Genomic DNA, 26,588 nt, shown 5'->3' on the forward strand with positions numbered 1-26,588 from the left:
TCTAGTTCCAATTCTTCAAGAATTGTAATAATCCAAATTTTCCAAGAGAAGAAATTTGCTGCTCCTTCAAGCCTGTCCTCTACTCTAACATTATTTGACATATTGTTGATTTTGTTTAAAGATTAAATTTGAAAGTCTCTCTACCAAATTGGCTCTAATACCATGTAAAGTTTATTAGATCTTGATTGGAGGAGACTAAACAAATATAATTTCTGCTTGAGATTACTTTGATCTTGGAGAAAGCTTGGGTTTCTATTTGAATCCTTGATTTCTTCCTTTTGTGTGAATCTGAATATAATTACTATTAATGTCTATGAGAATATTTCTTGAATGTATGAATCTAATATATCTTTGAAATATGAGTAGTTGTATTTTGATTTAAATCTGAGATCGATATTGCCACTTTAATTGATATGATCTGCAGTTTGAAATGGGCAAGTATATATATGTCGAAAAATAATCACATAGGGGCATGACCGTATGTGATCATGCCTCAACATATACATAATTGCGCCATATCACAACTAACTGCAAGATAACCAATATTAAACGATGAGTAACATATGACATAATATCGATACCTTAATTGGTGTATGGACTAGTGCAAGGACACCCGATACTCAATCGGTGTGAGTCATGGTAACAACACCAGATGCTAATCGGTGTGAGATAACAAAGGTCTGACGAAATACAAACTCATCAGATACGAATACCTTATATTATATGAGAATGATAATTCATGACCAATCGGTATAAGTTTAAGATATGTATGTATGTATGTATGTATAATTAATATGTTTCAATTCACTAAGAAGCTAACATCCTTAACACTATCATCCTACAAGGTAAACATAGATTAATGGATCTAACAACACAAGTGTAGTGTGTATACGTTGTGTATGATTTGCGACTTCATACATTCATGTGTATGCTTCATGTTTCCATTGTGTATGCTCAGTGTTTGGTTTTATTCTTGGTTGATTAGAATATGAGAATAAATAGAGTATACCAAAAGACATGAATTGTATTTGAGGACATATATGTGTGTCATACTTCTAATTCTCATCTTAATGTCCAGAAAGCAAACACTTACTACAATTCAAGGAGGTATATGTGACATTATGGGAGAAAACTAGCCTTACTATTTCAAACCTTACAAATTTTCAATCAATGATTAAAACTTGAGAAACTCACAATTGAATTGAAGTCAGAAATATAAGCCTTGAGATGATATCTGAATGGTGCAGCATAAACTATATATATCACAAAGAGATTTAAAGATTGGTTTAAAGAATTGAATATTATTGGCATTCCTTGAGGACAAGCAATTGTAGAAAAGGCGAACTTCATGCCCCCACCTTAATAGATAAATAAGATATTAAATATACCAGAAATTTGTCTTATTAAGACTTCACAATTTTCTAAAGTACTGAACCAAAGGAGTTAATCATTTCCGGAAATTGATATGGTTCATAAAATATGCAGTGCCCCGTAGACTCAAGTACAAGTCGGCGATCTTACATACAAGTCACCAATCCTAATCACAAGTCAGCTATCAAATAATAATGACAGAAATTAGATTAAATTAACAGCAAAATAAATTAGTTAAAGTGAAGATGCGCAATCAAGACTTAGAGCAACTAGTTAGTAAACAATTAAGAAAAGGTGTCTCTTCTCACAAGGATCACCTCTCTTGAAGGAAACAAAGAAATATAAATAGAGAAGGCCATGGAGGAAAGCGAAACAGATGGATTACTTTGCAATGAATCTGATAGGGATACAGATTCAGAAAACACAAATACAAAACTGCAACTTCTATGCTTATGCAATTCAATGGCATGATGTATGTTGTGTAGTCAGTTGTATAATAGTGATTGGACTTGCATCCAATAGAAGATGGAATATTCCACCTTGCTACCAATATGCATATTATTTGTTGTTACCTTTGCGATATCTCTGCCTCTGTATCATGTGACACATGAAGAATCTATTAAGGATTCTTATACATTGGATCACCTCATTTTGGAGGGGGATATTGTACAAAGGATACAAGGGCTAGGATGCCACTGGTAGAGACACGCCAAGTGGGGCTGGGATGCCGGATGAAGGTTATCATTCCATGCCCCTCGGCTAGGTGGAATGGCCCAAGGTGCCCTTACATAATCTCTGAACTGGTGCTCCATAATGAGGATGAGTTTGTTGGGCTAGGTGGAATGGCTCAAGGTGCCCTTACAAAATTTCCAAACTGGTGCTCCATAATGAGGATGAGTTTGTTGGATAGAACTTCAAAGGAATCCCATATGACTGACATCAGGATACTAAAGTAACACTCCCCATTTCCAAACATTATTCAAACCCTCAAAAAAGAATTTTAGGGCAGATTAAGGTCCCTGTAGGGGACTTTACAGATAACTAAACACTCCCCCTAAGTTTGTTTTTTTGATGGAGGGTCCAGACGTGGAAGGCAGCCCAGCGGAGGCACAAAGCCTACAAGCTACCAACCAGTGAAGGCCACCACGGAAACATTTTAGGAACCCAATACAGGCCCACTTGTGCTTGAAAACTTCTACGGCTTAGAGTCAAGGACTGAGGGGTATCCACACTACCAAAATTGTCTAGGGCACTATCCTGGCCTCATCCCTTATGATGTTGGAGCCATGCATTCAACAAGACTTGATCCCTAGTGGGCTCATTGAAAACTTTTCAACTTCACCAGTAGAACAAGGGTCCATTGACCTCTCCCTACGTTTTTACTAGAATGAGGGAGAGGAAATTGTGAAATGTTATTGCCTTGTTGTGTAATTTACTAATTTGTGATCATGATTTTCCTCACCTTAAATTCATAATAGTTATCGGTTAGTTGTAATATTCACATGATAATGAGATTTTTACTATATTTGTACTCAAGAAAACACTTCTCAAATGCTTTGAGGACTCACACAAGCAGAATCATAAAGGCCACCTAACACCATTAAGGAACTATACCTTGTTGACGATCCAAATAAGTTTTACGACCAACCAGCAACTGTAAATATGGTACTCCAATTATTCAGCATTACATATAATCCCTAGTGAGGTCTTACAATAGTAGCAACTAAAGATTCTAAATGTGTAAATATTCAGAAGTCGAGAAATAAAAACATACCAGAACATATTTAAAAGGTTGTCCAGAACATAAAGTAGATTGATATGTACTAGATATGCGACCAAAACTATTAACTAACATAGTTAAACCACCTCTCCACTCGACAGAAAATGCTCACTTTTATCTTCCTCAGGTTAGAAACAAAATACACACCTAGAATCAATGTATAATTTCTAAACAATAAGTGATGACCAATAACTCTTGTGGATACAACCATCTCAAGTTTTAACAGCATAAAAAAATTAAACATTCGATGATAGAAGCTTAATATAATTTTCATTACAAAACACTAAACTATAGAAATACCAACAATGCCAAACATAGGAACATGGGTAAGCCAGTTACCAAACGCCTAAGTAAAATCCCAGTGGTGCAGAATAGCAGTCGTGTTGCCATGGATTGCCTACTCTCTAGCCGAATTTGATATCCAACGGTCTCTCCCACATTTTCACCTCTTTCAGAAGCCACACGAGCAGCCACAGACATGGCAGATATTCGGCGAGGTTGAGTGCAAATTATATTACACTCAGCGCCATGAAGTGATTCTATCTGATCTTCAAGTATAAACTGAGGTAGCTGTGTGGTCTTGCCACAGCCAGTCTCACCTGAAACCACAATTACCTGCAAAGCACAGAATAACATAGAGGTAAAGAATACACAAAAACCTCAATATTACTTTCTTTCTTTGTTGACCTTTAAACTATCAATGCTAAAGAGAAGAAATAGATTTCTATTCGTAAACAATGTTTAAAACTGCAAAACCAATCTGCCTAAAGCCACAACAGACAAACAGAAAGGTAGAGGATATATGAATAAATTCAATGTTATATATGTACAACTTAAAGGGCATGCATAATCCCCATATTCAGTTTGAAAATTTTAAACTATCAAAAATAAGAAAATTTCCTGTCAAAAAACAATGTTAAGAAATACAAGGTCTCTGCACTGGTCTGTTTTCATTGTAATCTTTTTTACCTCGAAAACCAATTTAAAAGGTCGACTCCAATTACTGTGAAAATGCTTACTCTAATGGCTAAAGTTTATGGAAATGTTTAAAGGCTAATGGTTGTGCTAGAAATTAAAATTATATCTGGAGTCCTCAAGTTTGGCGATTAAAACTATTACTGTAATCTTTTTTTCCTTCAGAGCCTATTTGGATGGCTAATCACAAGAGATAGTCAATAAATAGTATGCTTCTAATCACAAGACAAAAGGAGCATTCAGGACCAAAATCAAATAGTGCAGGGAAAGTACAATTGTGAACTAAAACAATAATGCACACATAAAAGGATAAACAGAAGACAAATAAAAAGTAGAGGCAGAATTCCTACAAATGGTTCTTTTAAATCTTTATTAACAACTATGCATTCTTTTACAACCATGTATTTTTGTTTCACTTTTTGAGTGACAACATGTATTACTATTTATTTGTCCTGCAGAAAATTAGCTTGACAGTATAGTCCAGTGATCTTATTTTAAGAATCTTTCCAGTGTTAGTGAAGTTAAAAAATTTAAAAACCTCATCTGCAAAGGCCATACCAATCCAAACTTCTCAAACGCATCATCAGTATTCATATATGCAGCTTAGAAGCCTTTGAACCTCTTGTTCATCATTTTGTTTAGCTAGTGACAGTGAATAGTTCCCTTTTCTAGTGCACTTGTATATTATGAATCAGCACCAAAGCATCTCCTCCGATGAGAATGTCAATGATGTCAGTGGACTAAAGAACAAAGGATTCTGGTACTGGGTAATCATTTGAAATATAAACAAGAACTAATATCATTAAACCCTAAGTTACACGGGTACCCCTCCCCCCCCTCCAGACCTCGAACTGGTTCGAACCGGTTCGAGATTCGGGTCCGGTTCGACCACGGTTCGCCCAGGGTTCGATTTTCGAATCCGGGTTTGAACCATGGTTCGAACCCGGGCGGACCAGTCTGGGAAAATCGAACCAAGTTCGAACCCAGCCAAGAACCCGCCCACGGATGCGAAATTAAAGTTATTTATTTGCATTTTTTAATAATTTTTGGGGTCCACATACCCTAAAAAGGTGTTATGAATTGGTTTTTTGCTCTCTCATAGTCATTTGTTGTTTCCAAATAGGTTGTTTTGCCTTGAAGGAGAGCACATAAGTTTTTGAGCAAGCATCCGGTTGTGCAAGGAGGAGTTTGAAGATTGACTTGTTGGTGTTCTTGAAGTGTTTGTGCATCATTTATACACATTTGCAAACTTGCAATGGCTGGAAAAGGACCAAGAGGTAAGATCTTATTCCATTTACTATTGTTTTGTTCTAGTTTTTCCATTTTTTTTTCATTTCTCTTTCAATCTTCATATGTTCTAAGTTCTTGAATCTTTTCCATTATTTCAAAATTCGTCATTTTCTTGCATATAGATTATGAACATATATCTAATTAGTAATTTATTGCCATAGGGAAAGGTTCGAAAGTAATGTCATCTACCTCTTCATCAATAGGCAACACCGAACAAAGAATGGAAACCAACTCTGATTCTCCTCTATGGAAGTATGTAGACATTATAAAACCCATTCCAGGAGGTGGTGCATTCCGTTGGAGATGTCGAGGATGTGATGTAGAAAGAAATAGTTCTTATTATCATGTGGTAGGCCATCTATGTGGTTATACTAGAAGAGGAGTCAAGAAATGCCCTGGCAAAAATGGTGTCCCTATACCAAATCACACCGTGTTAAAATATATTGAAGAGCATGAGGCAGCAAAAGAGAGAGAAGGACACAGGGCAATAGAACTCGGTAGTAGTAGCAATAAAAGTAAAAAAGCTAAGGGAATGCAGCCCCCCTTAGATGTTATTGTACAAGACCATCCCTTCTTCAATACTACAATGGACACTGACACTGAATCTGTCCCCATTGTACACAAAAGAAAGGGGCCAATAGAAACTTCTTTTCAAAACAAGGCTCGGGATATTGCTGACATTAAGGTGGGAAGATGCCTCTATGCAAATGGATTGTCTTTTAATGTTGTTCGCTCTCCGTTTTGGAAGGACATGTTGAGGAGTGCCAATGAAGCTCCAAAAGGGTATTGTGGCCCCGGTTATGAGAAAGTGTGCACCACCTTGTTGGATGATGAGGTCCAACGGGTTGAAAATCAATTGAAGCCCATAAGGGACTCATGGGTTGAGACAGGGGTGACAATTGTTTCAGATGGCTGGAAGGATTCTAGGAACCGTCCCTTGATCAATGTCCTTGCGGTGTCCCCTAAAGGGGCAATGTTTCTGAAAGAGGTGGATTGTTGGGGCAAAGTAAAAGATGGGCCATTTATTGCTGATATCTTAATTGAGGCCATTGAACAAGTGGGTGCAAGAAACGTTGTCCAAGTCATAACAGACAACGCAAAGAATTGTAGAGCAGCAGGTTTGTTGGTTGAATCACGATATCCACATATCTTTTGGACACCTTGTGCAGTCCATTCACTCAATCTTATGCTACAAAAGATTGGGAACCAAATTGAGTGGATCAAAACAGTGTATGAAGAGGCTAAGGACATACAAATGTTTATCACAAACCACCACATGACTCAATCTCTTTTCAGGAACTACTCAAAATTGGAGCTATTGAAGGTAAATGAACTTGAACTCAAATTAGTAATTTAATTTTTAATATTTGACAATTTTTTATTTTTCATATTTTATTTGTGCAATTGCCAATGTGTATACTTTTCTTAGTTTTCTAAAATATGTATCTAATAGTTGTTTTTTGCTCTAATTTATGTCACAGGTTGCTGAGACCCGTTTTGCATCACATATAATCGTCTTAAGACAACTTGTGCAAGTGAAAGATGCACTTCAAGGTATGGTAATCAGCAAAATTGGGGTGTATAGAAGCAAAAGAACACTGAAAGGGCAAACAAAATAAAGGATAGGCTATTGGCTGACTCATGGTGGGAACGTGTGGAATATCTCCTTAAGATCACCGAGCCCATTATGAGCATGCTTAGGTACACTGACATGGATAGGCCTTGCCTTGGAGAGATCTATGATGGCATAGACTCAATGATTGAGAAGATTAGGCAAGTTATAAATGAGCAGGAACAAGATCCGCAAGAGACCTTTTTCAAACAAGTGCAAAAAATTATTGATGAAAGATGGAACAAAATGACCACTCCATTACATTTGCTTGCCTATGCCTTGACCCCCAAATACTATAGCTCACAATATTGTGATCTACCAGGAAGGTTGCCACCATACAGAGATATGGAAGTGTCTGACGGGTACCAGGCAGCATTTAGAAGAATATTTCCTGATGATGATATAAGAGATGTAATCATGGATGAGTTCATAGCATTTGTCAATGCTACAGGTCTAAGTAATGATGCTCTTCGTCATCGGTTCAAGAAGCATGCTCATGGTTGGTGGTACCTCCATGGCCAAAAATTCCGAACATTGCAGCCCCTTGCAATCAAAGTTATATCACAAGTAAGTTTTTTTTTTTTTTTTAAATTAGCTCACTTTATCTTCAAAAGAATTTTTTAATAAGATTGAATTAATTCCTTTTTAATTGCCTACCCTATGTTGTCTTTATAGGTTGCTAGTTCATCCACTCGGTGAAGCGCAATAGGTTGCAATCAAAAAAAGCCGAGAACCTGGTATTTGTGCATAACAACTTGCGCCTTCTTTCACACAAGAGTCAAGAATACAAATAAGGGGAGACAAAGAAGTGGGATGTAGATGCAGAGATTGCGGACTTGGATGCTTCCATTGCTGCGCTTACAATTGATGATTTTGATAACTTTGATGCCAATACCATTGTTGATTCTGCTGCTGATCCCATTGGCCTTGGTGCAAGTAATAGCGTAGGCGAAGAAGGAGGAGATGAAGAAGAAGATGAAGAAAAAGAAGATGAATATGAAGAAGATGAAGATGAAGAATGAAGAACTTAGAACTAGAAATTCAGAATTTTAATAGATTTTCATTCTATTAGTTACTGTTAAACATTGAACGTGAAACAATGACACTTGAACTTGATATTTTAAATGTTTTGAATCTTTCATCTTTGATGTTGAAGTTGATTGAATTATGTTACTATATGATGGTATGCTCACCATGATACATTGATATGTTATTGTTTATGCTGTTTTAAAGTTTTAAATGTGTTTATGGTACTATGCTACATTCTAATTTTAACTCATGCTTCATAAAAATGTATATATATATATATATATATAAAATTTTTACATGTTTTTGTACTAACGAACCCAAACGAACCCAAACCCCTTTCCAAAATTTCGTCGAACCAGCGAACCAGTTCTCGAACCCGAACCCGGAACCGAACCACGAACCGGCAACTTAGATTAAACCATAAGTGATCCACATCAATGGTTCTGCATTCCAGCAACAAACCAAAGTCCATAGCAACAGAAGCAAGAAGCAGCCAAATCCATTTGTACAAGTTTACCAAAAATGGAGTGCCGTATATGTTACAAGCACTAACGTTATAAAATCTGACAAATTTCTTTTTAAAAACAGTATTGAGAAATAATTAATCCCCAATTATTTAGAACAGCTAAAATTTCAGTTATTCTTAGGGCCAATGTTCAATGACAGTGGTATCACCCAATCCTTTTATAAGATACAACTACAAGTGCTAAAGTTTTAAACAGCTGTCGAAATCTTTTCAAAAATAAAATTGAAGAAAATTTTATAACCTGATTATTTGCCACAGCTTGAAGAAAATCATCTTTTTTCTCATAGGCAGGAAGTTTTTCTCTAAATGACTTCAAAGCCTTAGAAGATGAGCTATCCTACAATAGAACAACCTGTAGGTCAGGCAGAAACCACTATAAAGCGTTTAAGGTGGATGAGCATAATCAATTACAAATTAATGAAATTTATGCTAGTAAAAAGACCTTATGGGCATAAGCATGTTGCCGACGGTGTAAATCAAGGCTTATTTTCTTCATTTCAGCATCACACTTCATAGCTGAATTGTATTCCTGGGAGTCCGGAGTATCTCCCAGCTTCAATTTATTTTGACTTGATGCCTCAACTATTCTCTCTGAGATAGAGCTACCCTTGGCAACTTCCAGCAAATTTCCCACTCTACCCTCTGTAACCGTTGACAGTCGGATCTGTTCATGTCATCAACCATATAGTGACAACCTGTAGGTGTATATTCAGAAAACAAAATAACACTGCTCATATAGATAAAAATATACCTCACGCTGTGCAGATCCATGCCTCTCATCAAGATCTGCCCGATAATTTGGCAATGGAATCTTGCTCACAACAAGAACTTGGTTTGTCCCACGATTGTATGCATGACTTTGATTCACATGTGCATACCAAATACATGAAGGTCAGAAGATAATTAAAAGATGTACAAATTAAGCATTTCTCAACAAATCTCATTTTTTAAACCAGCAGGCAGTGCATAGGCACCAAGATCATGATAACATCTAGCCAAAACAACAGTTATTCTGTCTCTACCATCTAAAATTATCTCAAAATGAACATTCAAAATGTTATGGAAAAAGAAACTGTCCCCATGTAATCATATAGCACCTAGTAAGGTAAAAATTTCTCCTACCAAACTATTAATTTCTCATATTGAATCACAGTATAAAATATGAAAGGATCATGACATTTCCCACTCACAAGAAAAGCCCCTTTTCCTGGGCCATGTCATTAAGGATACTAGCACCTTCTCTTCCATAATTACGCTTGATTACAATTTCCTGCTCATCTTGAAATTTGAACTCCTCTAATTTTTGCCACCACTCATTCTCATTTAGTTTTTCCACCTATACATAATACAGTACGTTAGAAGACTTGTTTTAAAGCAAATTATATTCATCTAATAACAATCTAATTGAGTAAACTGAATGTAACTTTTCTTCCTACAAAAAAACCCAAAGAAATAAAGAAAAGGTAATAATAGGGTGAAATTTCTCCACTTTGTCAACTAATCAGTGGGGGTTGGAGATCCCCAAAGATTACAATGACAGGAGTTGTTTTTTAGCTGAAAAAATGGTGGTAAGAGAATTGGTAAAAGCTGTGTTATGGTAAATTTTATTAAGCTGGTAATCCAAGTTGCTGTTTAGATTCAAGAAATCTAGAACTCCTTAAAAAATAACACATAATTAGTCAAGGCATTCATACTCTTGATAGGAAGATGGTGTCAGAATTTTTCACGGTAATTTAAGGGGCAAACTGATGCTTGTTAACTATTTAGCTTGCAGCAAGCCAATTTGGACATGTCACTCTTCTAGCAGACAATTTGATCCCCTTCCAATATTTGGTGGTAAAAGATTAGGTAAAACTGAGAACTTTGCAGTCAGGGAATCTAAGAAATCATTAGCATATAACAATCTCCATGGCAATTTAAAGGGTTAAGGGATGCTTTGGAGATTATGTCAAATCCTATTGAAGATTTCATTCTCCTAGCATCCAGATTTCTGTCAGCTTAAAATTGCTCGTATAAAATTAGCCAGTGGCGAATATTTAGTTGAAAGAATATATGATATAAGTTTAAATAGTGGCACAACTGGCATCCTTTGAATTGATCCAAAAGGATTCTGAAGACCATTGTAGGTTACAAATCAACCTGTCAAAGCCTTTGTACCTTACAAGCCATCCTTTCGACACCTTCCGAACTTACAATTCAGCCTTTGAAGTTGCAGGTTTATTCCAGGGTAAACTGAAAGGGAATTAGCATGAAAGCTTCTACAAGCACGTGATAAAAGGTTTCTATGAAATAGTCAGGTAAAAGGCAGCTCATACCGCTCGTCCAAAAGATAGTGGAGATGATGAACTATAAAGTGCATTGACAAAAAATATTTCAATCTTTTCTTAAAAAATTAAGTTTCTTTCAAGCAGAATGCTTTTGGGCTAGCACAAGATTATGGATGCTCCATGAAGGATTGAAGATCTAGACAAGTCTTCAGCAATCCAGTATGATAAATTCTGCGATTAGTATATATTATAGAGATGACACTTTTGATTATGACTAGTGATAATGATCATTAGGAGTTATATTACCTTGCTCCATCCATCTGAAAGCTCATGCAAAAATAGGATAAAAATTGAAAATTTCCACTTTCTAACTGTACTCATTTATTGACAGAAAACTTGAAAAAGATAAACTATTTGACTGTTTGTGAGATGCAAGATATTTCTATATATGTTACATTGCATGGTATTGTCTAACTTATTACAATGATAACTGATATGTAATTGGCACTCTTCCATGAAGACATGTCTCTCCCAAAAAACAAATCCCCACATTTCTCGGATGGAAACATTCCCAACATGTTTAGACTTGGGGAACATTCTCCCACTGTGCAGCCACCTCCACCACATCACCAAGGATGCCTAGGCATCTCCAGTGGCCTCCAATCAAAAACTTCACATTGTTGCCCTGTTTTCATTTTCATCATTTTTGTCATTTTGTCAACTTGGCTTTTAATCCAACTATGTTGCTTTCGAAGTTTAAAAGATCCTCTAATCGATGACCTTTTGAATTATTTCACAATCTTAATGCTACCAGCTCGTCCCCAGCTTTGCCCAGCACTTTCAATTTTTTAATTCCGGTGCCCGAGTCTCAAGTTATTGCAAATTAATAAAAGGTGTTAAAATACGTGTTTTTCATCCATATCATTAAACTTAACCTTTAAGAGGTTAAGGTTCGGAGTACAAAACATGCATTTTGAACTAAAATCTTAACCTCTCAACCAAGAAAATGAGTTAAGATAAACTTCTCAAACACGCGTTCCATACCATTAAACTTAACCTACAAAATCAAAAAGGTTAAGATTGGAGTCCAAAACACATGTTTTGGGTTCAGTTATTAATCTCTTTGACCAAATTGATAAAGGTTAAAAAACGAAAGCTAGATCATTTCAAATCAGTGTGGCCTTAAGCTTGTAACTCCAACCAATGGCATGTGTGTCCCTCAATGACTAAAAGTTTCATGGCAGGAAGGTTTTTGCCAAATAATAATGCAGGTGCAAACTTCTAATTAGCAAATATGTGAGTGCAGAATCACAAACAAAGAACACGAACTAGTCAGCCATTGTAGATTAAAAGAATATGGAAGCATACACTCAGACTACGACATGTAACATGATTGAAGGAGATTGTGAGTCATTACTCCATGTAGTCAGAGGAAGTTCCAGTACAAACACCTTGTCTCTTTTAATGCCCGCCCATATTGGATAGCTTTGAAACATTTGGTGCAGGAGATTTGGTATCTTGAGGAATATAAGTAATGACTTCAATCTTGCTTCCAATCTACGGCGTTACATGTCATTAGGAAGTTGGTAATCCACGCCAACAGTAAGTTTGTCATTCCAAATGCATGAGAGTTATCTTGAACAGTGACATAGCGCAAGGACAAGACACGCAAATAATTTGACACAATATTTCCACAAAGCAGGAGGAATAACGAAGCATGCAATCTATTTGATGAAATGATGTCTTATTGGATAGCAATTACTTGGCATATTGTTTGTAGAAGTAAATACAAGCACGTGAACCCTCTGACAGGATACTTCACTTTCAACTCGTGTTGCACTAAGTGGTGTTATCAGATTGACCTCCAATGGTTTGGACAATCCACGTATGAAGGAGCATCTTTGCTAAGGCAATAAGGGACACATCATGCATTGTTTGTCTTACATAATGCCAATCCGCAGGTGGTGAAATGCAAAGATTTTAGTAGGAAATTTCAAAGAAAGAAGCGCACCTACAATGACCCACGCCCACCCGTTGGTTCACACTTGCATAGCATTGACTAGAGGAAGAAACCAAAGCAGGGGTCAGTGAGAAATCCATATCCTTTATCTGCAGTGAATTCCACAAAAGTGAAGAAAGTTTTGGATGCCATTATTATAACAAAAACGTCAAATGTGAACTATTTGTTGGAATGCTCCAACTCTCATCTGCAGTGTGGTAGTTTTCAGTGAAATGCTAACTTCAGTAGTAGAAAACATGGCACCAAAGATCTAAGCCATGTCTTTAGCCACAGCCAAAGAATGTTCCAATAGTAACAGTGGATAGTTTAGATGCATTTGAGGACTCTAATGAAGGTGTTGCACATGCTATCACAAGTCTTCTCTAAGACTTCAATTTTGATCAAAAAGGGAAAAGATCAGACAGATATGACATGAATGTATTCCAAGCACCTTGTCTCAATACAATGATAGTGTGAACCTAAGCATCCTCAAGATTCGCCTTCATCTACTCCATTTGTGCATGGGATAGGAGCATTCAAAGTTGGGTATAGACATGAGGAAAGACACTATAGAAATTCAGTGTACAATCAACATAGGGCAACAGATATGGAATTTTTGGCCAACTTCTTTGGTTGGTAATGATAAAACTTTGATGATTGGAGTGAGATGAAGTTATTCAGATGACCCTCAACTAATTTTTACAATCCGTTCAGCTCCCTCTATATCTCCATATGTCAAAGCGATGTACACAAAGGAAAGATTATTGGCAATAGTGTATGCACATCTCCTTAAGGGCCCGTTTGGTTCATGGATTTGAGCAGGAATCGGTATTTGGAATTCCTAAAAAATTCTAATCCATTGTTTGGGTGCACAAAATCGGAATTGGACTTGGAAAAAAATAGAATTTGGTATCCCTATTTACCCTCAACTCCAGGATTTTGTATTCCATCTAAATAGGTGGAATTTCTCCAATTCTCATTTTAATTCCAGTTTGCCAAAAATGAGGATTACATATGAATTGAAATAAATAAGATTTGAGATCCGTGTGACTTATTTGATCTGATGCTGGAGAATGGCTTGCTCGGTCTGCTTGTTCAAGCTGAGACAAGCATAGCTTGTAGTAGCTGGAGATAGAGAGAATAACTAGTTTTCTCAGAATAATTGGTCCACATATGTATTCTCAGAATGAAAAATTGGTTTTTTGATTTACAGCGAGTTAAGATCGTAGAGAGTGGCAGAGGAAATTATGTATTTGCAACGCATGGTGGCGTATGTGCTCCTCTCTGTTGCACTTGTTATAGAGATTGTTTAATTCTACAAAACTATGGCATTAGATTGGACCATGGTCTGGCTAATCTGCATGCACATTTAGTATTTTGATGGAAGGAAACATCACCATTCATCACATTCTTCAAGACAACAGAAATAATATTTCATTTGCAACATTAGTAGAGCCGATATTAAATTTAAAATATGTTTGGCAATGTTAGCTTCATTCAGAGTTTCCCAAAAAGTTTTGGCTACCTGCAAAACAATAATTTATGCAGACACCATCGATTCTTCATCATTACAAGGAAAGTATCATTCACAGTAACAACCACTCTCAGAGTAGATTTACAACCATAATAGCAAGTCTCCTATGTCTATATTCCAATCACGTTAACAAACTCTTCTATTCACACATGTAATCAACTCACAAAAGGAAAAGTAATTGATTTACATTTAGCACTGCTACAAATTTGAAATTTATACTCACTATTTCTAAATCTGATTGTATCTTCTTAGGTTTGAACCAAACAGTTCTAAAATACCAAATTCAGAATATCAATTTTTTTTGAGTTTGAACCAAATGGTCCCAAATTCAATTCTTGAAACCGTAATCTCAATTCCAAGTTCCAGAATCCCAAATCAAAGATTTTGAATGCCAATTCTCAAATTATATTCCAGCAACCAAACATGCCATAACCATTTTAAGGTGGCAGAATTAGAAAACTGGTGAAGCTCATTCCAAAGCATTAATATAACAAGGGTGACCATGCATGTGAACCGTTTGACAAAATGTTCTAAAGAGAATTATGAAAAAAGATGCAGCTCACCAACTATATTCAAAGTAGAAATGTTCCTTTGAAAGGCATCTCGACTAGTAAAGTGATGGTGAAATGCTGATTCAACTCATGAATTGGTCACAGGAAGTGCAAAAGTTGAAGGCATTTAAAGTAATCAAAGAAAGGATCAGTTGGTAAATAATGAAGTATAAATATCAGAGGCCCGATTATGCTCATATTTTAAAGAGCACTCTTCCCGATACTGGTGATAACATCCTAGGAAGCGTCACCCTGCAAGATTTTGGGTCATCTCTTGAAAGTGGCGACAAGACCCCCTTGGCTACAAAGGTTTTGGAAAGCAGAATAGCTCAAGTCAGAGGTCATCCCATCTCGGCATAATGTCCCAATCTAGAGTTGGAGTGTATGATGTTAATCCTAAATAACTCTAATAACATATAATGCTCTGCACTGTTGATCGTACGGAACTAAAAAAGCATTGATATCCTTACTAAAGGATTAAACCTATTAAATATCTTATAGTATTTACCTAATCGACATCCTTCTTGGAACATTTGTTAATGTTCTAAATGACATTTATTGTTAGTACATTCACTAACTAAATTGTTTATTCATGAGACATTGATCAAGGCAACATACTCTTTGGTTTGTGTAGGGTCGACCTAGATAGAATCATTCCTTTCTTAGGACATGTCTCTCACGTGCCTTATATGTATGAGATAGGAATGTGGATAAAGGAGGCACATGTACAAAGAAATTTGTTCCTTTAGCATTCTCTGCCTCATTCAAATTAGTAGCAAAATATATTATATTGCAGAACTATTATCTCAGCAAGGACTAATATTCCATCCATAATTGATCAAGACCATCTCCAGCACTATAAAGGTTTTATATCAGTTTGATTTAGTAGCAGAATTTGCAAAAACTTTACATATGAAAACTTACCACCCAAATACCAGAGTAGTCATCACATCAAATAATAGGGTGATCATTCGTTTGGATCATGTTTCTATTGCCATAGCTTTTCAGTTACCTATTAGAGAACATTATGCCAACATAGACATAAGGATGGCAAGGGAGTATTATGTTGCAAATCAAACTCAACACTTAAACACTATTGTCAGGTCATGGTTCTCACAACCAAGGAAAGGTAAATCTTAGTTAGCCGAGTCCATCCACAAATCATCGTTAAAGGAAGATGTGGCAAATATGGTAATCCTTCTGGGTAGAATAATAGTATTCAGAGACTACATGAGTTCGAAGGCTGGATGTTTTTGTTTATCAACATGATCTGCGATGTAAAGCAACACATTGATTGGGCTGAGCTTATCAGTGATACCCTGCATAAACAACTCATAGTACTCCTAGCTAATGATTACTTCTATATGACTTCTTACCTCTTCTATGCTATCGCGAGTACGAAAAACTGGCTTGGGCTCAACAGACAGGGTATATATGATGATGTGGTTATCATTTACTATCACCTCCCTCAGCCGTAGTATGAAAGTAGCCTACACCATTTCAAGAGAGTGAATGATGCATTCACGACATTGATAGCAAGGGAACTTCAAAGGAACATAGGACTCGAAATTTCACTAGAAGCAGCGGCAGCAATTCAAAAATATGGAAGTTAGTTCATAGAGTCCCGAAGTTTACTTATATCTGGTTGGCGGCTTACAATGGATACCCCCATTATGCTACCAAGGTTCGTTGATGATAAACTAGTGTTGATCGAGATGTGCAGGTAAATCAGTCAAATTAATAAGCTTTGCAAGAACAGGAGGGCAAATGAGATATCTTTTCCTATTGGCATCGAATATTGCAGGTGTGACACTCTAGCAAATGTGAGGAACATAGAGAGATCCATCGCCAAGATCAATTTATATCCTTACACTATGCGGTTTCCTCATGACAATAAAGACTATGCAGTCAACGAGTTAAAGCTAACCCCTAGCCTTGGTTACTTTCCGGCTCTAGAAGACTTTTGGGAAGATTGTGAGAGTGATTTCAAAGTCAAGAAACAAGACTGCATGAGGCTTGCCGTGAGGCAGGTAATAGATTTCAAAGTAGATATTAATGTAACAAGCATAGAAAATGATGAACATTTGCTGATTGATCCTTTCTATCACGAGAAGATTGAGTTGTTAGTACTCCCCACCAATTGATTGGTTTGTTCAGGAATTGAAAAATCTAAAAGAAAGGACGACATATGTCATCAAGAGAACAGAAGAATGGGTAAGCAAGATAAGGGTAGAGAATACAGTTACTAGACCTCAAGGTTAAAGAAGTAATCCTACTACAACGAACAATTATAAAGGAGAATCATCTCGTATGGCACCCAAAGTGACCTCAAGTAAGAAAATGCAGCAATAGTATTCAAGTAACAATGGTGATGACGAAGATCCAAACCAGCCAAATGGTTTACCCAAAGCATGCAAGGTTGAGTTCGCGATTAGGAAAAAGAAGTCGTAACCAAGAGATAAAGTTGGCAAGGTGAATTGGGAGGAAATTAAATCTACTAAGAATATTCAGAAATCTCCTAGATACATAGAATAGACCATTACAATTGCTTCTCCGCCCCCAATAGTAGCTTCTCCTCAGAACTTTTCTCCTCTCGTGATATCACACAGATAGATAACCAATTATATAACACAAAAGATTTAATGGTGATTGCTAAGAATTAAGCAGATAATACAAAGGTATCATCTAAAACTCCTACACCTTCATGGTTGCAAGCGAGTCTTTAAAAGAAGGTAGTCCAAGTGGTCCCACCTCCATTTGATGTGATTTCCAGTTTTCTCCAAAAAACCACCTAAAATGAAGAGAACCAAGGTGATGTCTAGGTTGGCCATTGATAAAACTCAAGGTAATTTATTTGTAGAAATAGTGAGGCATATAGCAAAGAAGAATGTGGAAGAAGCCTCGAAGTCGAATTTCACTATGAGCAAAGTTGATCTCGGTTCATTAACTGCAGAAGGAGATTTTCAAAATTTTGAGTTGATTGCAAGGCAAATATTACAAAGGGCAAAGAAAGAAAAGAGATCAAACGAGCAGCTCAAAGAGCAGGTGCAAATGTTAGTGTCATACATCAACTTAGTTAGCAATTCTTCTGATGCTCAAGCAATAATTACTTCACTAGCTTTAACAGATCCTAAAGGTATTCTTGATCATACTGTGGTGGAAATTGTAAACAAACAAAAGTATCACAGTATGATGATAGAAGCATGTATAAATAGGATGATAGAAGATGTTTCGAAGTTCATAAATGGAGCGAAGGAAATATGCAGAACGATCATTGTACAAGTGCAGGAGATGTCTAAAGAGCTTGAAATCAGCAAGGAACGAAAATTCACCTAGCAAGGAGTAGCTAATGAATTGCGGGAGATGTCAAAGGTAGATGTGAACACTCTAATTCTCGAAAAGGTTATTGCTGATCCAAATGATAATCAGGTGGACATGTGGAGTAAGAGTATCAACTAGAACGTAATAAACATCAGTAGAGGGGTCACCGAATTCGAAAAGTTGATAGCTGCATGAGAACAAACAAAAGTGAAAGTCTCGGATGAAATGGTCGCAATTTTTTTAGGTGGAGCAGCAATGAGCGGCCTTCAACATGTTGATTGTCAGTTTCTTCTAGATCCCTGTAGTGTCAAGATTAATTCAAAGATAGAGAATCGAGTGTCGGATGCTGATCAACGAGAGTTGGAAGAGATCCACCATAAGTATTCACAGTCAATATCAAAATGGAAAATGTATTCATTTCCAATTATGATTCGATGGTGGCAATACTTGATGCCTACAAGGCTTTCAAGAATAAATCTATCACATCTTGATAGATGGATTTCAGCAGCTAGAAGCCTTAGTGATTAGATGTGTATTTCATCATATTTTTGATGACTTTTGGTTTGAGTCATGTTTTTAGATGGTATCCTTGTATAGGTTAATGTTTGTAACGTTAATTAACCTCACCAAAATCACGAAATTGAGAGGTAGTTATTAACCACAAAGGAGTCATTCTTAAACTTAGGTCTATATAAGGTACCTTTTGCTTTGTAAAGGGGGCTTTTTTGGACTTTGGAATATGGGAACACTTATGTTAGATTCTTGATGATAAGACAATTTTTGGAAAGTGTGTACAGATTTTGTCTTTGTAATCGAAAATTTCTCTTATGTTTTTGGTGTAAGAAAATAAAACAAAGCGCATATTGAGTTTGTTTTCTAAAATCTGAATTGTTGAAGCGTGGAAGTGTTAATTCTCTTTGCAATGAGTGTTTTCATGGTATTGTGCAAATGTTCATGAATCTTGAATTAGCATTGTGCTAATGATCATCTTCAAGTGTGGCTCTTGATTGTCTTTATTAGTAGTTTACGTTAATCGACGAAAGCTTTGAAGTCGTTTGGTGCATTCGTCGTCAGTAACTTTGTCTCTATCCTTCAAGTTCTAATACATCTTTATTGACATATCAAAAAGATTACACAACTTAAGAGGGAGCTGCCCCTCTAAATGCAGAGGAAGGTTGCATATGAAGGGCATATCCAACTGTTGGGAATAGTCTGCCACATACATTCCGTCGGGCTAAATTACATCATTTTCAAGTAACAAATCTGTTTACCAACACATGTAAAACAAAAAAAGTGAATTATGTCAATGTACCACCTTTGTCCTACCCCAAAACTAATATATCGTTTCATGTCTCGCCAAACTAAGAACAAATCTCAAATCGAATCCTATAAGTAATGATTCTTGTTACATCCCAATTTTTGGCTCAATTTTAAATGTCCCTTTATAGCCATTGAGACTTCATGCGAAGTTGAGTGATTGGTTAAATTAGTTATTTGTTATGGTTTCATGCATAGTTCAAAATAACATAGAAATAGCGTCAATATCTCGTTTTCTTACGAGATTTTGTGTGGTGTGAAACTTGTGTTTTTCACGTGCAAAATCTAGGAAGAGAGGTTGAAAACTTCTTGGCGAGAAAATCGCCACTTCTCAGCACTTCTTAGCGAGAAGTATAAGTTCTCAAGGGATTGCCTGTTTAACTATGATGCCCAGCAAAATGGCCAAACATTATTCTTTTCTAGCGTTGGACGTCTTGGGTGGAGGAAAAGGGTTTAGAAGGATGCGATTTTGTTACTTATTGCATTTATATATATCTAGATCAGCTTGTTTGGCTTGTTTACTCATTTACTGACTTATCGCATGCATCTACTTATTGAATTTTCTAAAACAAATGCATTTTAATTCAATATAAGTCATTTTTAAAATTCTCCATATTTTCCTGAGAAGTCTAATTCCTCTCCGATATTTGCCGAGAAAACTTTGTTTGCCTTACCAATAAGTGGCAAAGAACAAGATTTTGAACTATGGTTTCATGTGAAAATGAAGTTTTGGTTATTCATTATGATTTCATGGTCAAATGGAATATTGGTCAATTATCATGACGATATATAAATCGGAAATGGATGGCTAATATGATCATATGCTAATGATATTTTTGACTTCATAAAATGATGAGCAATATGTTGTTACCATGAAAAAAAAATCATTTGCAGTAACTTGGCAAAGGAGGGGAAGCATTGCCAAAGAAGGAATTGGGCACGGGGGCACCACCTACCATTGTGCCAACAGGTATGAGTCTTGACCACCATGGCTAAGGTAAAATAGCTAGGCAAGCAAGGGGACACCAACGGACTATCATGAGCTACTGGGCCAACACATTTAATAAGACAATAAAAGTATTCACTTAAGTATGAGCAAACTTAAGAACAATTGTAATCTACGTTAATAAGCTATCATTATGATAAAATATAAGGAGTAAAATTATTATTCCATCCTAAGTCAATGTTCATTATTATTTCCATTTTATTGCAATGGGTTTAATATTATTTCATGTTGTCGGCCCTTTTCATTATTTTCAACTTTTTTGCAATATTTCAATATTATTATTATTACTTCTTGGCAATAGTTTCATTATTTCATCTTGAGCAGCCATATATCTATAATATTTCATCGTCCTTACATTATTTCGATGGTCACTTTAATATTATTGCCACATTGAACCGATGGCCTCGTATCTTGTAACTCCTTGTCACCTTTGCAATCTTGCTTGCAACTAAGCAAGCAACTGAGAAGGCTACGTCTTTGGTGTGAAAGCTCATTTTGTTATAATATTCTCATCTCTAGCAGAGACAATACCACCGCATGCAAAATTATTTCTTTCTTTCCCTCTCATTCTTGCTTGGCAATCATCCCTGCAAGTAATATGCACCTTCTACAGATAATAGAATTCAGCATAACCAATATTACTGTGACTAATCAGAGCGGCAATAGCCAATCATGCATCCTTGCTTTCATAGCCTTCGGTGTTTGGGCAACCTAAGTATCAATCAAATTGTTTAGGCCATGCAAGAATTGACCACCATTTCAGTTCATGATATCATCATTGCTAGCCTATGTTCATAATTTCAAATGATATATTGAGGCATATTTGAAGCCATTCATGAAATATTGATTAGAATCGATCATGATATGAACCAATGTTCTCTCTTTATGCACACACCGTAAGAATGATTTAGAACTATGGCATTCTCTCGTTAAAGAAACTCTCTCTCCAAGATCATGAATATTGGAGTATAACTTATTTGAATATATATCTCTTGAGATAAGAAATAGCACTTTGCAAATCATAATAGTATTGTTTTTAAATTCAATTACCTTTTTATAATGCCAGCGCTAGAATGGCAGATGCATTCAATGTACATATAATGCTTTAACATTAAGCTATCTTTTATTATGTCAATGCCAAAAAGGCATATGTATTGTCTATGCCAATAAATGCTTTAGCATTCAGCTATATTTTATTAGGTCAAACACCAAAATAGCAGATGTATTGTCTATGCATACAAATTTTTAAACGTTCAGACTTCTTTTAAAGATGCCAAGGCTAGTTCGGCAAAAACATTTGCTGTGAATACAAATGTTCATACATCCACCCAGTGAATCATCCAGGAAGAGCAACATGGTCGAGATGAAGGGTGTAGACTGGCAATCAATGAACTATGGTTAATTCTTGAATGATAAAAAGAAAAGAACCGTCAGTAACTCAAGCAAGTAATTATGATTTGTTTAAAAACCTGTGTCATCTCATGGTAGTCCATTGTATACGTCTTGTTGTCTAGTCGAGCGGTGGGTTGACACTTTAACTCCAAATTGCTTAGTGGCTGGAGAGTGGTGTCCCAAGCCTAATTCGCAACATAGGGAGGGTCTTTCTCAGTAGAGATTGTGTGAGGATATTTAAGGGTTCACGGTTGGGAGGTCAAGCCCTTGGCAATGCTTCTCCTCTCCACCAGATGCCAAGAGTTGCACAAGATAGAGATATAATATACATTCAAATATCTGCTAGTAACAAGTATTTTACTTTATTATGAATTTGCAATTTCAAGTTTAACATAAGTTAGATGGAAAATATCATTTAATCAATTATTTTCTTTCTAGTTATTTGGTTATAGCTGTTGGTTCTCTTCCATTTGAATATGTAAAGTAATTGTGAAACTGCGTTCATGTGATTATGAAAAGTAGCGTATCTTTATTATACAAAAGATCCTCTCTTCCATTAAGTAACGGTTGGTTACAATGGCAGTTATATTCATCATATTTGTTGAATGAAGATTCCGTCAATTGTTAGTTAAGATGTTTCAGTTAAACTGATTATAACCATTAACCTCTTTCATATAAACATGTAATAGAGCTGTTATATCTGCCTTCTCATGCTCATTAATATGAAATAGTACTTGTCTTCAATTGTAATGTCCCCTTCCTTTAGTTTGGAGAATTGGGACAAGTGCATAAATTTATCCTTCGTGATTGATCAACGTTTGCACTTGTGTCCGGTACTAGAAGTTCATGAGTTACTGATCACTCTTTCTATAATGAAATTATAAATAAATGCCCAAGGACATAGACTAAATAATAATGTCTAGTATACACAAGAATTTACTATGGATATAATTCAATTATAATTCTTAATGAGGATAGTATGTCTGCAATCAATTACATGTCTATACAATTGTTTAGCTTAACTCATCAAGCCAGTTTAAAGGCGTATCTGACGCAATACTCTGCAAGCAAGTCTGTTATTTAGGAGATATCAAAATATTTATAATTATAAATGTAGGTACGCGACTTTATTTATCAATCCTTGGTGTAAAGCTTCTAATCCTTGTGCTAGAGGTAGATACATGAATGAGGGTATCCTAATATGGATATGAGTAGGAGTTGAAGGGTTTCTAATTATTTTTGAAAATGTGCATTTGATGGCAATGATGGCTTCTACTCTGAAAATAAGATGAGATGAAACTGTCTACTTGCTTATCACTGCATTAATATTTTTCTGTCTGTGCTCTCCAGGTGTCCACAAGAGATAAGGAAGAAATTGTTCAATGGATGGTTGTTCTAAGACGTGCGTTCTATGTCTGCCTGAAGTTCATCGATATTCCCTTTCTTCTCATTAATATGCCCCCTGTATCTTCCATTCATTACCTTCTTATATGTTACATTGCAGGAGTCGTGAGTTTTCAAGAGAATTGTCTTTATGATTTCATTAGTTCATAATCAGAACTTTATGCTATCTTAACATAGATTGGTCATAACACTCATAACATCTGTTAGTCTAATCACCCATGAACTTAGATAAACATGTATCTATGTAGTTGATATTTCAAATATAATGAACAGTATATATATATATATATAAACTGTCGCTCCTTCTTATGATACTCGTTTGGGCAGCAACCATAATCCGCCGTGCATCACATAGAGCGTATTAGATAATAGTTTAAATGGTATAGTAAACCATTATCAATAGTAATATGGCTTCCCGTCTGATTTCACAATTCTTCCTCCTCCGCTTATCAATAGGGGTCTACACATTCATGTCAAATTTTCTGATCATCCAAATCTGTGAATGACTTATATTAATAATCTGCTTGATATTGTGATTCAACGAATTGAATAGACTCCTGCTGATTCATATTAATGTTGCTTGCTGTCCTGTAATATCTGACGCCATGTTTTCCTATTCTCCATGTTTGGTTGGCTGAATGGAAATGTCTTCCTCTATCCATATTCATCCCCTGCGTACACTTTCCTTCCACTGGTGATATCATATCTCCATAGCTTGTATTCCTTCCAATGGAGACTTTAATTATCTCATCTGTGTTGGGAGCTTTCCTTTGGTCATACTTATTGATTGGGTCTTAAGATAAGGTTTATTATAATAAATATATAAGGTCTTAGATCTTAGTGTGGAAATATTATTGAATATTTCCTTCATTCCAGTGTATTTATAAGATATGAAAAACGTTTATTATATATTATAATATTATAATATGTTTATAATAATTTTTGGTATTTATTTAAATCTTTATTATATTTTAAAATAATTATAATATAATTATATCATTTAATTATTTAATTATTCTTTTAGTAATAAAGAAAACTTATTTAGGAAATTAAATATGCTTAACTTGGGCTTATTACATCAATGATGTGATAGTTGTTAGCTAAGGCTGGGAAAAAGGGAATGTTACAATTCCTCAGCAGCTAAATAAAGAACGACCAACCAGACAAAGAAATAAGATTTTAATTAGCAACAATCATTTAATGAAGGGCTGACATGATTAGAAAGAGATCATCTGCTACTTCAGAAATAATTACATTTTTTTAGGGCCAAATGGATACGATAACACCAAAAAGACACCACTTAAATCATGAAGGGGTGCCCCACACAAAGGTGATGGTCGCAATGAAAAGGTATGACTCCCTCTGAATAGGGGATACAAAAAGAAAAGTGATTCATCCAAGAAGATCAACCAATTAAAAGTCTGATTCTTAGTGGAATTAAGAAAAGGGCAGCCATTTATAAAATTAAAAAGTGATTGAATTCTTAATTATTTGTTTATGAATATGAAAGGGAGCTTCAATTTATTTATTCAATTAAACACTGATTCATCGAGAAGCATTAGTAGTTATTTATTTGATTTCCAGCAAGCAATCATATCCGGGATCCATGTGAAACATGGGACAGGGAGATGCATCAGTAATAGTTCCAAGTTGGTTTGCTTGTAGGACAAGGAACTGAATGACTCAGAGGCTCGTTTTGCGCTCTTGAGCTTGATTGAGAACAATCTCTTGCCACCCTATAATGCTTTCCCATTGAATTCCTAAATATTTGGCTGTTGGAAATATGCTAGACATGGATCCAAAGCACTTAAGATACTTAACAAAAATTTAAAAGGGTTATGGAGGTCCATAGGAGACTACCACACCTTTGCCAACAAGCTAAATGTAAAAATAATAAGAAAACATTCAAAACAAGATCATAAAAGCTCATTTGTATCCATATGCAAAGTGTGAATTGCTTAATGAATAACAGCACAGCTTGAGGAAAACCAAGAGAAAGAAGTAAAGAGGGGTGAGCAGGGATAAACAAAGACTAGGTCTCCATCATTTGAATTAAGTTGATATTTTTCTACATTACCTGGGGACGCATCCTAGCACCTATAAACCCTGTCCCTTTCTTGGGGATGCGGGGACCCACAAACATCCCCTAAGCGTCCCTGATCTATTGCTTTTTGCCCAAAAATTTTAGAAAACCCGGAATGCTGCTGCCTGTCGCCAGGGACATGCGGTCATCCTGAGGACGGAAGGGAATGTTTGACATATCTCTCAAACATCCAGGGACAATTGAACATCCCCAGGGCCAAAGAGCTTTTTTAAAGAAAGAAGAGAAAAAACTGACTTATCTTAGCAAAAAAAAAAGCATTTTATTTATGCTTTCTGGAGCAGCTGCTGTTACATTGATCTGACAATGACTTAAGGAATAGTTTACACCTACTTGTGATTCATATGACTGGTCAAACTGACCACGAAAGAGGAACAAGGGTCTGGATCAAATGCGAGGGTGTTGGAAATTCATGAGGCCCTGTCATCCATTTTTGGAGATAGTGCAGACCTGTTCTCAGAACCTGTTTCAGATCAGATATTGTTGTCTACAAAACTGCAAGCATAACAACAGTTTGCTGCTCATTCCATGTGATGAACACAAGGTATATTTTCATGCTCCTCTTATGAGCACCATTGTTGCACTTAAGGTCAGAGTTTGTAAGATTACATATCTATGCCAACTGACACCAGTTAAAATATTGTTGTAATCAGATTTTCAATCATCTCTTACTTCATGTAAAATCTTCCAAGCATTGTTATGAATGTTTGTGAAATCTTTGCTATGTAAGACTCAGATCAAACTATACGATCTGCATATCAGAAAATTATATCAGTAACTACATACAAACTGTTTGTCATAATGCTTAAAATATAAACCTGGGGATAGATGTCAAAAATAAAAAGTTTGATATAAAACAGGGATAACATCTTAAAGTTGATGATGGTAATTTATATGCATAAAAAGAGATCGTATGAAGCCCAACTAAACATTTATTAAAAAGCACAAATTAACCAAAGATTATTCTTATATGCGCATATAATGTGAATATGCATGCTTTATCCATGTTTTGAAGATAATAGCTTTGGTCAGATTAATGATATTCAATAGCATGATCTATATATGCATGTTTGTATGTATAGATAGATAGATAGATAGATAACTTAGAATAAC

The 26,588-nt window shown here is 35.8% G+C and overlaps 1 protein-coding gene across 1 annotated transcript in view; it reads right to left on the minus strand.

Annotated features, from left to right (window-relative positions):
- LOC149540031 (DExH-box ATP-dependent RNA helicase DExH1-like) overlaps window positions 1-26,588 on the minus strand; it is a 130,124-nt gene that overhangs the window by 86,951 nt on the left and 16,585 nt on the right. The window contains 5 exon segments of the mRNA XM_089801217.1: window positions 3,491-3,766; window positions 8,825-8,920; window positions 9,026-9,247; window positions 9,335-9,440; window positions 9,774-9,919. Of these exon segments, the coding sequence (XP_089657343.1) occupies window positions 3,491-3,766; window positions 8,825-8,920; window positions 9,026-9,247; window positions 9,335-9,440; window positions 9,774-9,919 (846 nt within the window).

The sequence above is a fragment of the Cupressus sempervirens genome, chromosome 9 (assembly GCF_028749045.1).
Source record: "Cupressus sempervirens isolate cs-2001-9-10 chromosome 9, ASM2874904v1, whole genome shotgun sequence".
Taxonomy (NCBI): domain Eukaryota; kingdom Viridiplantae; phylum Streptophyta; class Pinopsida; order Cupressales; family Cupressaceae; genus Cupressus; species Cupressus sempervirens.